Source organism: Octodon degus, unplaced genomic scaffold (genome assembly GCF_000260255.1).
Source record: "Octodon degus isolate 3935 unplaced genomic scaffold, OctDeg1.0 scaffold00183, whole genome shotgun sequence".
In the NCBI taxonomy this organism is placed as follows: Eukaryota; Metazoa; Chordata; class Mammalia; order Rodentia; family Octodontidae; genus Octodon; species Octodon degus.
This window is the reverse complement of record NW_004524759.1, coordinates 3,848,902-3,865,328: the sequence shown is the minus strand read 5'-3', so window position 1 is coordinate 3,865,328 and position 16,427 is coordinate 3,848,902. Positions and strand designations below refer to the sequence as shown.

Genomic DNA, 16,427 nt, shown 5'->3' with positions numbered 1-16,427 from the left:
GAACTGGGGATTGAACTCAAGCCCTTGTGCTTGCCAGGAAAGTGCTTATTCTACTGAGCCATCTCTCTCGCCCCACCATATCTTTCCTGTGCTCCTTCCACTGTTTCAAATTCTAGATCAAATTAAAACTAAGGATTCAAATTACAGAGTATATTGTCCATTTTAGTTAAAACATTTTTTATCTTCTGCAAGGATGGCTTCAGCTTTAGTTCTTTGCAAAATGAAACATTTTATGAGAAGCCTGTAATTATTTTTAGGATCCTGTCATTTTAGATACATTTGTTTTGTTTTGTTTTATGAGCATAGTACAGAATATTATTTCTGAGATGATTATAATTATTGCTGAAGTAAATTTTTAGAACATGCTTCATGTACTTTTGCTCCTGGAATTACCTTTGTATATTGATCAATTAACTGCACACTGCTTTTAAAAAACACTGGGTCGCTGTCATGGCTGTTTTGTTACTGACATATTGAAGAGTTTATCAGTGGCCTAAAGTTTGGCAGGAAGTGAAAATGTGCTGTTCTGGACTGTATATTATCTTAGTTTGGGGAATGGTGATAGTTCACCACTCTCATTTTATGATTCTGAAAACTGTGACCTAACTGACCCAGCACAGAATGTGCCATGTGCCCGGCTGCCAGCCAGTGGCCATTTATCTTCAGATCACAAGGACATACAGCATTCCCAAAGCATCTGAAATTTAGTTTGGGTTCTCCCAAACTCAGTGTGTAAGTACAGTGTTAGGGTGAGAGTCGGTGGTCCAGCTACCCCAGTCATGGACTGACGAAAGCCACACAGCCTGGATCCCATCTGGTTGACTGTCTCCTTGCATTCATCCCTGCAGTCAGCCTATGTGACCGGCCACCCGATGGTCATCGACGGAGGCTGGAGCTTGTAACCCCAGATGCCCCTACAAGAAGGCAGGCCCTTCCTCCTCACCACTGAGCACCTGGGTGTGAAGAAAACCCTTAGGGTTCTCGCTCCTGCATATGACATCCCTGAAAACAAGCCCTCATAGTGATGTTCAGAGTCTGAGTCATTAAAGACATTCATCTCTTCGGACTCTCTCCTGAAATCATGCTCAGTAAATCAAATAAAAAAATATTAAAATTGTTGCACAAGAATTGTTTTTTAAAAATAAACTTCAATCTGTAAACATCTGACTTGTTAGTCCAGGCTACTGCAAAAATTACAAAGCACTGCCCGGTTTAGACAGTGTGGAGGCTGGGAACCTAAGATCACTGCAGGGCGGTCCACGTCTGATGACATTCTGGGTGTGTGGTGGTCACCCACTGTGGCTTCCAGAGCAAGAGAAGTGACAGAAGCACTCTGTGTCTTTTTGAAGACATGGGTCCTGCTCAGGAGGGTCCTGCCCAGGGTCCTGCCCTGCCCCAAGTCCTCCCTCCCAGGAGGTGAGGGTCTCAATATGTGAATTTGGGGTAGAAACATTTAGTCTACAGAAACATATGAAATTAAAGTAATATTGAAGAGATTTTTAAAGGAAAAAATTAGTTTGTTTCCTTCTTTCTTCCAACTACTAAGTGTTTCTGTGCAATTCTGCATTGACCTAAACTGCACGTGGAGCCTAATTTCAAATTTTTAGACCATCATAAATGAACACCAGAGGTAGGAAGGAGTCTGGTTTCAATAGCAATGAAAGAAGATTAGATTCAGAACTATGTTTTTCATCTGTTATGTAAGAGAAAAATATTTTTACATGATGGATGTTATCACATGTTAAGTGCAATTTTCTTCAGCTAACTAATATTTATTAAAGTAAGCGATTATATTTAGTATGGGCCCAAGAAACAAATAGTTACCCAGATGCCTATGTGTTCAGTTTGAGAGATTTTTTTTCCTATTAAGTACAGATTTGTTTCACAAACTCTAGGATAACAGAAAATAGGACACCAAATTTGGAAATAGGCACCAAAAAAAATTACTCAAATATCTAACAGAAAATGAAATTTCAAGAAAAAGCTTTAATGATATGGATACTAAATCTATAATGGGAGACATTTTCCTTTTTAATTTTAGTCTTAGGGCTTTATTTTTGCCTCCTGACAAAACCAAATGGTGTGCCCATATAACTACTCAGTTAATAAGCAGGTTCTTCTTGGGTTTTTCATCTAGAACTTTCATTCCTGAAACTTTTGAAATGGACTAGGACAGGAGAACATTTAGTACAGAAGAAAGAGCATTCTGCAGTTGGGAAATGTGATATTAAAATGTAGAGCAAAGAATATTTTGAGAGCCTTGCTGATGATCCCATTGATTGTAAGATCTGCTCTCAGGCTCTGGGCCAGGCACTTCACAACTAGATGGTGGATGGCTTGGTGGAGGGCCTTCACCAGGTCCCCCAACTTGTCTTGGATTTCCTTCTCCTAGTGTGTAAAATTAGGTAGTTGGGCTAAATGACCTGGGTCTCTTTGGGTGCCTCATGCCTGTAAGACTATCATGAAATACTTTGAATAGTTATACATGAATGAATTCAAATAAATATACAACGAATTCTCCAAAATTATTTTCAGGTCCACAGATGTCCAGAACCAATCTACACAGAACCTTAGAGCATTAGAAACATTACAAGTAATAAAAATAAACTAGTCCCCAAATTCCATGATTTCCAAACTCATGTTAAATCAGGTGCTGCATCCATTAATATCTTATGACTGAAAGAAAAAGGAAAAATTATTTTAATGCTGAGCTAAGAGGAAGCTGGTATGACTACAAGTTTCTGTAGGCTTCAGAGTGGAAGCCTGTGGCTCAGGAAAGCAGTCATTTCAGAGCTGGGGTGGGTCTACAGAACCTGGCCTGCTTAGCAGGAGGACCAGAGACCCCTGGCGAGGGCGCCTGCTCCAAAGAGTGACACAGGTAAGGGGCGCGCACCCACACAGTCACATACCACATACACTTCCACATTTACACATTGGAAGGTAAATAGGAAGGGAAGGAAGCCGCAAACATGTGAGCACTGTGGAAAAGAATCCCTCCTCTGGGATAGATTAACATCCAAAGCTATAAGCCAAAGAGCACGTACTGAAGAAGACATAACAGTTGTTCCAAGACAGTGGCGCCGTCTAGCACCCGATCCGGACCTGCGTGGGCGGCGCCCATGGGAAGATAGGGTTGGGAGGCCGGGACACAGACGCCCCACCCCCCCGCGGCAACCCGGGGCGCTGACGCCGCGGGGAGCCCACCTCACCCGACCAGACCTGCCCCGGGGCATGAACTAACGGCTCTGCGTCCGCACGGCCGGCTCCCTGCGGGATTGTGGTCCAGCTCTGAGCTCCACGAGGTCAGCAAAGGGGCGCAACTGGTGAGTGACGGGAAGCCCTTGTAGCTGCGCGCGCCTGGGCCTGCGGACCGCTGCAGAGGAGGCGGACGCCGTGTGCGCACGCGTGGCTGCGTGGGCGCGCGCGGCGTGGGCGTAGGGGCACGCGCGGCGTGTGCGCGCGCGCGCGTGGGGCATGGGTGTGTGCAGGGATGCTCGTGGGGGCGCGCTGCAGGGGCGCGTACCTCCCACTGCCGGGCGGCTTCAGAAAGGAAGCTTTCTCGCCCGGGGCGGTGGCGCTGGGCAGCCGGGCTGCGTCTGCGGTGCGGGGCTACGCCGGGCATGGGACCTCCGGAGCGTGCTGCTCTGCCGGGTTCTCCCTGGAGTTCGGTTTCCCGCAGTAAGGAGTGAAATCTAGCTTCAGGGACACAGGACTGCGAGTGCGAATGCTCGTGGTTTCTTCCTTAAAGGAGAGCAGAACCGAGCAGATCGATGATCAGCGTCCACCGCGCCGACACCTAGGGGCTCCCCGAGAAGGCCCAGTCCCGCGTGTGTGTCCAGCACCCGAATTTCTTCAGGACGCCAGCCCCACGGACTACGAGCCAGGACGTCTCAGATCCTCCGTGCCAGGGTCTGTAGGAGTGAAGCGGAATTGAGAACCCCCTCCTCCGGCGGCTTTCTGCACTTCCTTGTGACTAGAGGTCTGGATGTAAAATTGGGGCCCAAGTAGGTGGCTTGGAGAAGGTCTCCAAGGTAAGGTCAGGCCGAGGTGTCTGCCTTCTAATTTCAGCTGTGTCCCAATGGCAGGGACGACCCAGGAGGAGCCAGTGTCAGGAGTTAAGAACTCTGGTAACAGAGGCTAGATCTCTGAAATCCTTCCCTCCACAAGCACAGTGTGAAGCAGGTCTACAGTTCATAAGATGGGCAGCTCTATTGAAAAAGTGTAGGGCTGGCCAAATAGCTCAGCGGATTAAAGCGCCTACAGTTGTCCTCTGCAAAGCCTGGAGACAGTGTGTACAGAGTGTGACCCACTCCTGGGGCACCAGTGTAGTGAGGGTGTATTTTCTGCGATCCTGTGGCTCAGCTGTGTCAGGTGTAAGAAAATTTTTTTTTATTTTATGGGGAAATTTTTCAAAACAAATAATAGAGTAGCAATGCTTAATATAGTGCATATATTCAGAGTACAAGATAAGGCATGAAAAAGTCTCCAAATGATATTAGCACAAATCTTTCTTCTCAGTGAACTAAGAAGGGGTGGGGAGATGGCTCAGTGGAATAAATGCTTCCTTGGCAAGCACAAGGACCTGAGTTCAATCCCTGGTTCCACCAAAAAAAAAAAAAAAAAAAAGTTCCTCAATGAACTAAGAGAAACTAGTGATATAACTATCTTGTATTTTTTCCTTTTTCTTCCTTCTTTTCTCCTTTCTCCCACTCTAGTTCCTCATTCTTTCTGAACAGTTTCTTCCCATTTCACAATGTCTATGCTACAATTTGGTCCTTATTTACTCTTTTAGTTTCTCACACTAGGGAGACTATATGATGTTTACTTGTATGAGGCTGATGTATTTCATGTATGAGTATGGTCTCCACTTGCATCCATTTACCTATAAAAGTCTCAAGTTTATCTTTTTTTATGGCTAGTACTCCATTGTATAAGAAGACCACATCTTTTGTCCATTCCTTGGTTCATGGACATTTGGGTTGTTTCCAAGATTTAGCAATGACAAATTGTGGTGCCATAAACATGGGTGCCCATAAACCACTGTGGTATATTTTCATTTCTTCTGAAAAAAATATCCAGGAGGAAAACACCTGGGTCAAAAGGGATCTCTAAATTTAGTTTTTTGAGGAATCTCTATATTGATTTCCACAGTAGTTGCACCAGTCTACTCTCCCATGGGCAGTGGAGAAGGGTTCTTTTTTGCCACAGCCCCTCCAGCATTTGTTATTGGTTGATTTTTTTTTTTTTTTCTTTTTTTGGTTGGTTTCTTTCTTTCTTTTTTTTTTTTTTTTTTTTTTAGTGTATTTAGTACAGGGTCTACCGGGTCTCACTACACAGATCGGATTCATGGTAATCCTTCTGTTTTCAGCCTCCCAAGCACTGGAATTACAGGCTACCATGCCCATGTCTCAGCGCGCCCTGTGGGCAGGGCTGGCACAGCACACCAAGGAATCAAATTTGGTTGATTTCTTGATGATAGTCATTCTTTCTGGGGGGAGACAGAACCTCAGTGTTGTTTTAATTTACATCTCTCAGGTAACTAATAATGTTGAACAGTTTTTATATATTTATTTGCTGTTTGTATTTGTTTATCTGAGAAGTGTGTATTCATCTTATATGTCTATTGTTGGATTGGGTCTTTGAATTGGAAGGTCTGATTTTTCTTCCATTCTGGCCAACTGGCCAAAATTTTTTCCCAAACTGTGGATTGTCTTTTTACTCTGTTGGTGATTTCTTTTGTTGTGAAAAAGCTTTTTAATGAGACGATATCTCATTTGATGAATCTTTGTAGTGTTTCCTGTGTAGTCTGTTTAGTTTTGTTCATGAAGTCTCTGCCTACCCCTGTCTTCAAGATTTCTACTTATTTTTCTTCCATTAGATTTCGTGTTTCTGTTTTAATATTTAGAGCTGTTTTTTAAAACCTTTTTTGGCCCGTATTTGTGGTATATAACATTTACATTCCTTGTGGGTAGTTGATATATGAACATGATACATCTTAATTCTTTTCAGATCTCCATCTTCTCCCTTCCCTCCATCTCTTGGTCCCCTTCCCATTTGGAAAAGTTCTACATATCTTTCTGTTTTCTGTTATCCATCTTTTATTCTGCTCTTTATTTCTCATATGAGAACTCATTCATATTTAAGCTTATTTCATTTAACATTATTTTCTCAAGTCATACCCATTTTCTCACACATGACTCAATTTTACGGCAGAGTTGTAGCACATCTTTTTAAATGTTGAGTTTTTGCTGTCCACCCATTCTTCTGTAGATGGACATACAGGCCACTTTCTTGGTTTACCTGTTATGCACTGTGCTGCTATAAGCACGGAGTGCATGTATCACCGCTGTATGATGTATTTACTTTTTTATTGACATGTATTTAATTTACTTCACTTAAAACTGTGGTCTCAAGAAATACCTCAAGATTATTATTTTGTGGCAGAGTAGTACTGCTGTGTATAAAAACACATTTTTTATCCATTCACCAGTTCATAGGCATTTGGGCTGTTTCCAAGATTTGGCTATTACAAACTGTGTCGCTATAAATATGGGTTTTCCCACATCAGAGTACCGTGATACTTTTAATTCTTTTTTTTTTTTTAGAATGTTTTCATATTTTTTATTTTATTGAGAAACCCATACCAATGAGACAGTTTCAAAACTGATTAATAGGACAATTTCAATAATTAATACATCATACATTGTTATCTTCTTAGTGGTTATTCATAGAACAAGATGCAGACAGGATATTCTATCCAAACACTGTTAGTACAAATCTTTCTTCTCATTGAATCAAGCGAAAGTACCTGTATATCTATCCTAACTATTCTGCATATACAGACACAAAATGGTCCTTCCTTTGTATCCCCTTTTTTGTTTAGTCCTGTCAGAGATGGGTATTCCATTGGCATCTAAATATTATAGGAGTGTGAATTCAGCAAAACAATCCAACAGAGTCCAGCAGTCCACAATAGTAGTGGGTTATCCACAGAAGTTGTTGACTTGAGCCTTTCACAGCTCAGCATATTGGCTTTAGTTTATATACCTCATTTTTATACTTTTCTGCTTGATGGTTAAGACCAGAATAAAGCGAGACCTATATAACAAGAAATGTAACTTTTGTATCTGATAAGGACCCTCAGGATTTATCCTGTAACCCTGTAACGCACTTCGTAGATCCTTTGTCAGCCATGTGGATGAGTACAGCCATTGCTTGACCAATTTGCTGTCTGTGAAAGCCTGAGAGAATTTTTTCTCTCCAGGTGGTATTTACTCTTTTGGGAAGATACTTACTTGGTTTGAATAGACTATCGCATTTTAATTTCTTGAGACATCTCCATACTGATTTCCATGATGATTGTACTAGTTTTCATTCCCACCTGCAATGCTAGATTCCTTCTCTTCAACCTTGCTAGTATCTAATATTATTTGATTCCTTGATGATAGGCATTCATTCTTGAGTAAGATGGAATCCCACAGCAGGGTGTGGTAGTACAGGCCTGTAATCCTCGTACTTGGTAGCCTAAAGCAGGAGGATCACTGAAAGTTTGAGGCCAGCTTGTGCTACAAAGTGAATTCAAGGCCAACTTGAACTGCATAGTGAAACCCTGTCTCAAAAAGATTTAAAAAAAAAAATCTCAATATTGTCTTTTTTTTTTTTTTTTTTTGGCCCCACAGCATGTGGTGCTGGGAATTGAACCTCCGTCCCTTCCTCCTGCCTAAGCTTGTGTAGACAGGTGCTTTAGACCGCTAACCTATCTCGCCAGCCCCTCTATATTGTCTTAATTTGCATTTCTCTAATGGCCAGAGATGTTGAGCATTTTTTCATGTTTGCATTAGCCATTTGTACTTCTGAGAAGTAACTGTTCATTTCAGTTGCCTAGTATTTATTGAATCTTTTCTTTGCGGGATCTAATTTTTTTAGTCCTTTATTAATTCTAAATATTAGTCTTCTGTCTGAGAAGTAGCCAACAAACTTTTTTCCCTTCTGTAGATTTTTTTCTTTACTGTTTCTTTTTTTTTTTTTTTTTCCTTTGTTGTTTTGAAGCTTTTCAATTTGACATGGTCCCATTTGTTGATTCTTGGTGTTATTTCTTCAGCAACTGGGCTTCTGTTCAAAAAGTCCTTGCCTACACCTATGTGCTTTAGAGTTTTACTTACTTTATCCTCCAACAGATTGTTTCTATTTAACTTTTTGATTTTTGATCCACAATGATTTTCAGTTTTATATATGGTGAGAGATATGAGCCTCGATTCAAACTTCTGCATGTAAGTAGCCAGTTTCCCTAGCATCATTTGCCTGAGATGCTATCTTTCCTTTCCTCTAGTGCATATCTTTTGGTTCCTTTCTCAAAGGTCAGTTTTGGCATCCTCTATTCTGCTCCACTGATCCTCACATCTGTTTTTGTGTTAGCACCATACTATTCTTTTTACTGTAGCTTTGTAATACGACTACAAATTCTGCACTGTGGTATTTCCTGCTTTGCTCTTTAGTTATATTATCTCTGAGCTTGCCAGCACCTTGTTGATCTGTTGTTTGCTTCTTCTGTTATCACTTCATATAATTCAGGTGCTTGAATTCTTGCTGTTCTCCCCATTAGTGCCCCACAGATCAGCTTTGGGGATTTGAGAGTTTTCAGAGGCAATTTTATTGTCTTGTTTTCTCATGTTTCTTTTGGGGTCTGTGCATGTGCACACACACTTTCTAATGGTTGACTGTTGATTAAAATGGATTTTGTTACTAGCATGGAGATTTCATTAGTCTTTGCTTTCTAGCTATATGCTCTAGGCGTGGTTCACTATAGTTCCAAGATCCAACCACCTCTGCTAATTTGGGGAGGGGAAAGTGCAGTATAGTTGCCCCATCACCCAACAGTACTGGAATCCACCAGATATGGGAGAGGATAGTAAGTCGCTACTATGTCCTATTTCCTTTCCATGCTCACCTTTTTGTGTGTGAGCGCTGAGTCCTTGCCTGCCTGCTGAGTCCTGCTAGTATGGTTGGTCAATAGTACCCACCCTAGAACCATATTCACTCCAGCCACTCCCAGTGTCTTTGTTCCTCTGTGTACTCAAAGTCATGACTTTTTCCACCTAGCTTTATGGCCTGTGGGTTTGTGAGACACTCCTCCTGCTTCAGAAGCCCCTCTGTCCACACACCCCAGGCTGTGGCAGTCATCCAAACTGAGGTGTATCCCTGCTTGTGTTGGTAAGCAGGGCAAAGCAAAAGCAAAGAGCCTCTGAGCTCTGTGTTGGATGTAAGGAGCAGGGTGTAGGAGGCTGAGGCTGTTTGTTGAACTTAATGCCAGCACTCTGAGAGATCTAGCCCTCTGAAAACCACACTTGACTATCCTGGCTTCTCACACTCAGAGGACACAACCCTTACATCCTTCCTGCTGTGAGCTTCAACTTCTCAGGGAGTCTATCTCTATCCTGTACCCTCTCTGTTCCTCTCTTGTGGCCTTCTCCTTCCCAGTCCCTGTCCTATGGGATCCAGAAACCCTGAACTGCAGTTGTTCTGGCTTCCACTGTAGTGGCTCAGCTGTAAACAACCCCTTCCCCACATGGCTCCCCAGTAAACATTCTCAAATGTGACTGGTGCTGCACTGGATTTCTTCTCCATTCTAGTCTGTCATGTGGATAGAGTGACTTTCAGGGCAAAACCCTATGGCATTTTTGCAGTTTATAATATCCATGGGTTTTTCATGGGGCTTGCACAACTGGTCTGTTGCTTCTCCATGGGGCCTGTACCCCTCTGAGCTTCCCTGTGCCTACAGAGACAGGAACTCCTCCCAGGAATCCAGGGTTAGTGTTCCCAGCTGCTCCGTTCTTTTCTTTGCATTTGTTTTCAGTTTCTCCATTTTCTCTGTAGCTTTTTGTTTTCTGGGTAGCTTGTTCTTGATTCCTTGGGATCAACTTCTTTTTTCTTCACTCATTTCCTAGGTGTCTGGAATCCAGGTCCCAGAGGCTATGTTTTGCTGCCAGTCTCTGCTGGGTTTTTTTCTTAGTTTTCCTTACATTCTTTATATGGGAAGCAAAGATGGGGCATTAAATCTGGGGCCATTCCCTTAATCCCAGCAGTGCTGAGGCTGGATCAGGAGGATCACCATGAGTTTGAGGCCAAACTTCACTCCGTAGTGAGTTCAAGGGCAGCCTGAACTACATAGGCCCTATTTGGAAAAAAAAAAAAAAAGCCAGGCATGATGTCACAGACCTGTAGGTAGAGGCAGGAGGAGTACTGCAGATTTGAGGCTACCCCAGGCTGCATAGCAAGATTAAGGCCAGGTTGAGCTATATAGTGAGATCCTATCTCAAAAATATCAAGACTAAAAACAAACAAACATTTACAGAATACTTTAATAAAAGATTCTGCAATATGTGGTTTATGACCAACTACTAATCCGGGTTTTTTTTTTTGGTAAGTACAAAAATGTCACTGGGAAAAAAAAAAAAAAAAAAAAAAAAACAACTCACTGGTAGGACATTTTTCCTCTGGGAAAAAAGACTCAAATCTTGATTTTTTTTTTTTTCTGGAACCGGGGATTGAACTCAGCACCTTGCGCTTGCCAAGCAAGTGCTTCTTCTACTGAGCTATCTCCCTAGCCCTCAAATCTTTTTATCTAAAACCTGGGGCCATGAAGGAAGAGGATCTCTATGAGTTCAAGGCCAGCTTGAACCTCAGAGAAGGACCCTCTCTCAAAGAGACAGTAGATAAACAAACCCTGGAGACAGTGTATGTGTGGCAGTGGTGCTCCCTGGGTGGGCACCTGTACAACGATTCTCAGTATTCTGTAGTCCTAGGCCTCAGGAAACCACAATTATGATAAGCTCTAAAGTGGTTTTAATAATTTGGAAAGTTATCAAATATGTCTTGTCAGCAAAACATCTCTTTTATCTTTTAAATATCTCTTTTCTTCCCTCTAAGTCTTACATAAAGTTTGCACTTACCAGAGCCCCTTGGTCTCACCGCTCTAGCACAGGCCTTGCTCCTAACAAAAGGAAGGTTAAGGAGTAGCAAGGTACCTCTACTGGGATTCTGATTTGCTTGGGCTTTGGAGGACACAGCCAGATCTCTGTGCCCCATATGAAGCTTGTCCACACTGTGTAAGTACCTCCCCAAGCTGTTGTGACCATGAGACCACAGCTCAAGGGTAGATACAGCGTTTCCCTCTATTGGCTCACCTTGTGCACTGGTATGTTCTAGTTACAACACATGGTGGAGTTTCTGCATGGGCCTTTCCTTCTACACATATCCTTTGCCCACATGGTTTTTCTGCCTGAAACCCTCATCTCTTCAAGGATCAATTCCAGGGTCTTGTGACCCCACGCCCACCCCCTCAGCCTGGCAGACAGCTCTCTCCCTGCTCTGTTTGTTCCCATGCTACTTTCATCAGCACTGAATTCCCACAAGAGAGCACAAGTGGCTAGAAGAGGTAAACCCCAAATCCCAGTAAGGCTGCACACTATGAAACCTTATTCTCACCATTTAAGGTCCAGACAAGTGCTTTCCATTAGCCAGGATCCCAAACTCTTCTTGTAGTGTGGCATTGCCATCCCAAGACTGTGGGGTCCCAATGAAGGAGCAATAGAAATAGTGCGCATTGTCTGTTTCCAAACTGGTGACCAGACCTCAGCCACATCCACACAAACATACAAGGGAGACAGGGGATGCCGACAGAGCCAGGGAAGCTGAGGAAACTTGTTGAGTGACACGGACTAGTCTCCCTGCCTGAACACATAGATGCTGCATCTTCCTCATCTCTTCATCTTCGTGCCTCACACACCATAGACACCCAGGACACAGTCAGTGAAGTTCTCTAGTAGATGAGGCACAGGACTGCCAGCTCCTGTGCCTGCCAGGAGGTTGTGGAGAGTTGGTCATCACTGCCTCAACTGTGGGCATGATGTGAGATGCCTCTCTGCCAAATCACCCAGAAAAGGGCCAGGACAGAGCAAGAGTGAAATAAAAGTTTGTTAAATTAATGAGAAAATTATTTAATGCGTCCTCACAGAAAATCAGAAGTCCTTTGTCTGTGTGACGTTAGGAAATGCTAACTGAGAAGATGACATTACAATTTGATTTTGACTGACTACTAGAATTTTACTAGAAGAAAAAGCAAGAAATGGAAGTCCAGGTAGGAGCAGTAGCAGCATTTAGTTATTGTAGTTTTGTTTACTTCATGACTAGAAATTTAGAAAATAGTCAAATCTTTATAAGCCAACTATTTTTCAATTGAGTATTCACATAGCATAACCACTCCAGGGCTGGAAGAGAGGAAACATATTATTTATAATCTCTTTAATTGCTATTGATGTAACAACACTGTTTTCAGCACTTTTTTTCTGAAAGTTTTTGAGAAATGTCAACACAGAGGCAGTGCTGGGGTGGTTTCTCCCTGCGGAGACTTGGCACAGGGTGAGGAGCCAGAGAGCTCTCAGCAGAACTTCCTCGTCCTGCTCTGCCCCCAGCCCTCTGACCTGGCTCTTGGTCACTGTCACCTGTTGCCCTGGTTAGGATGCTTTGGCTGCCACAGCAGCCTGATCCCTTCAAATACACAGATTCTTAAGATGATTTCCCAAGGGGAATGTAATGAGTGTACATCACAAACATATACTAGCAAAATTAAATAGGAAAACAAATGTACAAATTTCCTTTCTCACACAAGACCTCTGGAGGTAATCAGTTCAAAGGCTAATTTGGGAACCCAGGGACAGATGTCAGGGCTCTAGGCTGTTTTCTGTCATTAGCTAATCTAGATTTTTCTTTTGTGGGTGCCTGTTGGCTGCTGGACTTCCATGAAACACAGTTCCCACACAAACCACAGCTCCCAGCCCCACACATAGAGTGTAAGGACAAAAGAAGGGAAAGCTTTCTTCTTGTCTATCACTTATTTTTTTTTTAATTTTATTTATTTATGTGTGTGTGTGTGTGTGTGTGTGTGTGTGGCCAGCTCAGCCCACCAGGGGGCGGGGCTGGCTGGCATGTGGTGCTGGGGGGTTGAACCGCAGTCCCTGTGCTTTGCTAAGCTTGTTCTAAGTAGGTGCTTTAGACCACTGAGCCATCTCACCAGCCCTTGTCTATCACTTATGAGGCAAGAAAGATTTACCCACTGCGACCCAGTAGCTTTGCTAAAAATTCCAAAAAAAAGAAAAAAGAAAAAGAAAAAAATCATTTGGCAAAAAGAAAAAAATCATTCTTAACCCCAAAGAGGCAAGGAACAATGCTGGGGAAGTTGGTCTAACCAGTACTGATTTTATCTTTCGAGCTGAGGAAGGGGCCTGCCATTATCCACCCCTGAGCAATGGTTCAGCTAGGCTGCAAGTCATATCTACCATACTTGTGGCACTTCAGTCCCTACCATCTTGATTTTAGCATTCCCAAAAGTAATATTATAATATTTAATAAATACACTTGCCCTTTGTAGGAAAAAAACAAAAGAAACAAAAAACAACACTTGGCTTCTTACGTTGGGATAATTTCCTTGTATTCCTATCTTAATTGCATGCTGTTTTCCTTCATGAAGACTGAAACCCATCATCAGATAATTAACCAAATAGCACAGCAGCTGTTTTCCTTGGGTAACTTGGGTGCCTGTGGTGACGCACCGATCCCTCTGAGGTAAGGTCATTCTCAGACAGGAAAATATCCTTCATCACAGGGGAAGTCTAATCCCTCTTTAGCCTGATTGCAGTCCCTCACTGCTGGGTAGAGTTCTTGGGGGGAAAAAAGCATTCGAGCACAGTTGATAAAATAGTCCAGAAACTGGTATGTTTAGTTCACAGATATACTGTATGAGCCCAAGAACCTTTACATTCAACACAACACAAGCAGGTGAACATCAAAGGCAAGAGATGATCTGTGTCGCCATCATAGAACATTTAAGACAGTCGTGACGAGGTTCTTTTCAATGCCTGAGTCTACCTGTTAAATGGTAGCCTAACTATACCCTAGCCAATAGTAACAAGAAGAACCAGTTAGTGTCTGTGAGTACTCTTGAATTTTCTTTAAAAACTTTTACTTATTTGTTTGTTTATTTAGTATAGGGTCTTGCTACACAGTTCAGACTCATAGTGGTCCTCCTGTCTTTGCCTCCTCAGCACTGGGATTACAGTCATGCGCTACCATACCCATGTTTTTTTTTTGGTGGCCAGCACAGCAGCACAACATTCTGTACTGGGAATTGCCCAAACCCACACCCAGGTCCTTGTGTTTGTCAGGCCAACACTTAGACCACCGAGCTATCCCAAAATAGTCTTTAATCAATAGCAGTAAGCATATTTTACTTGACCAAGAGCCTATGAACATTTGTAAGTCGATAGGCCCTTTATTTCCTCTGACGTACTTCAGAAAGCACTTGAAACCTTGAGATTAGTAGAAAAAACTGAAATAGAGAAGGCTGCTTTATCCACAGCTCTCTGTGTTGGGAGGGAGGGCTGCCTATGGAAGTGGTTCCAAGGCATGGGCCTCCTGCCAGAGGACAAGGGGGAGTGGGTGTCTGTGCTGCAGCTCTGCCTCTCCGTGTCCCACTTGTTGGGTATACAGATAAAGCTTCGGTAGATGGAAGCTTTTTGGATTAGTGTTTGAAAACTGCTGTTGAGGATCCTAGGCAGTTCCCCCATCTTCTTTGAAGGCCAAAAAGGAAAATAAAAATAACCTTTAATTGTAGAAAGTGTAATTATGTTATCAAAAATAAAAGCACCAAATCTATCTGTGAACAATACTATCACCAAGGAAATCTGTATCACTTTCTCTTCTCTAAAGCTAAGAATTGCACAGATTGTCTTTTTTTTTTTAATTTTTTAAAAATAATTTTATTGAGAAACAAATATCAATGAGACAGTTTCAAAACAGATTACGACCACAGTTTCAATAATTAATACATTGCATATTATTGTCTTAAAGGTATTCATTGTACAAGATGCAGACATGATATCCTGTCCACAAACACTATTAGAACAAATCTCTCTATTCACTGAATTAAGAGAATGCAGCTGTATACCTATCCTAACTATTTTGTATACAGATTGTCTTTTTAACTGTATTTAAAACTGCAAAATAGGGGCCAGGGAGATGGCTCGGTGGAATAAGTGCTTCCCTGGCAAGCACAAGGGCCTGAGTTCAATCCCTGGTTGTGCCAAAAAAAAAGAAAAAAACTGCAAAAGAACATCTTGTAAAAATCTTAATGATATAGAAATATAGGCAAAGAGTGAAAAATCTAACCACTTACATTCTATTTGTCTGTAAAGAGACTTAACAGAGAATTTGACTGAATTTTTGTTATTTGCCCAATTGATAAGGTCTATAAGCATTTACCATATAAAATAAAGCTGAAGATAATACAAAGTAGAAAGTAAAAGTATTGATATTTGCTGTTGGAATGTGTTTTCAAAGTTGCAATTGAATATGGATATAGTGAGATTTTTAAGCAAAAATGGCAGAGACGGTAAAGCATGATACTTAGTGGAAATCTCATTTCACAACTGTTCATGTTGTTCTGCTGTTAAGTGTGAGTGATAATGGCTATGATTTTTAAGAAAAGCTGTTTAGCGTCTGTAGGCTGCAGTTGGCTTATTTTTTTCTTTTTTGTTTTTATTGCTGCTGAGTGCCGAGCTACTGGTCCAGCCCTTTTTATTTTGTTGCACCGTCTGGCTGAGCTATCCAGACTGGGCTTAAACTTGCATTCATCCTGCGTCAGCCTCGAAAGTATCTGGGATTAGAGGAGTGTGGCACCCTGCCCAGCAGCCAGCCTAGTTTTCTCATGTGAATGTGAAAGGGAGCAGACTTTCTCATTTACACAAGTATTCTTGAATTTTACTGTTTCATTAATCTATAATCCTTGGTTACATGGAAACCATGTAGTTTCTCTGTGTTTCCACCACATTTGAGTCAGCTGCGGCAGCTCTCTGAAACCTGCTCTGGGACAAAGGAACAAGTTCAGTGTTTGGATTTTAAAAACTTCCATGAAAATGGGAAAAACTAAGGCATTTCACTAGCACGACTGAGGAACGATGTATTAATTTTTATGAATAATGCCCATTTTATTGACTGCCAAATTTTTTATTATAACATTTCTTATAAAGAAAATCCCTCAACACTCCAGCCATGCAAAAGTGCCCTGAAGGCATTCAAGGAGCAAAACAAAAAACAAAAAACAAACAAACAAAAAAAGAAAATCCCTGTACTATACCATATATTTTAATTTCTTTTACAACAGAAAACGTTGCCATTTATTATGTTTAGCTGTGAGGTCTCCCCCAGCTTCTTGGTACTAAGAGTTTCATTTGCAGAGCAGCAGTATTCAGAGGCTGTCTTAGTTACTGTTCTCTCATTGCTGGGACAAATACCCAACACTCAAAATGAAGGAAGGGAAGGTTTATTTAGCTCACAGTTACTGGAGGTTTCAGTCCATACTCAGCTGGGTCCAA

At 42.0% G+C, this 16,427-nt stretch overlaps 2 protein-coding genes across 6 annotated transcripts in view; both read left to right on the top strand.

Annotated features, from left to right (window-relative positions):
* Window positions 1-1,119, top strand: part of Bdh2 (3-hydroxybutyrate dehydrogenase 2) — a 17,806-nt gene extending 16,687 nt beyond the window's left edge. For both annotated transcript variants that reach the window (XM_004643710.2, XM_023703849.1), the window contains one exon: window positions 849-1,119. In XM_004643710.2, the coding sequence (XP_004643767.1) occupies window positions 849-902 (54 nt within the window). In that variant the 3' untranslated portion in view covers window positions 903-1,119. The remainder of the gene's footprint in view (window positions 1-848) is intronic.
* A 2,065-nt stretch (window positions 1,120-3,184) lies between these two features.
* The window catches only part of Slc9b2 (solute carrier family 9 member B2), a 45,708-nt gene continuing 32,465 nt past the window's right edge, over window positions 3,185-16,427 (top strand). For 2 of the 4 annotated variants that reach the window (XM_012517474.2, XM_023703871.1), the window contains exon 1: window positions 3,485-4,031. The gene's annotated coding sequence lies outside the window, so the exon portion shown is untranslated. Of the gene's footprint in view, window positions 3,324-3,484; window positions 4,032-16,427 lie in introns of those variants that run through there. The other 2 variants (XM_023703873.1, XM_023703872.1) reach the window with 2 other exon arrangements.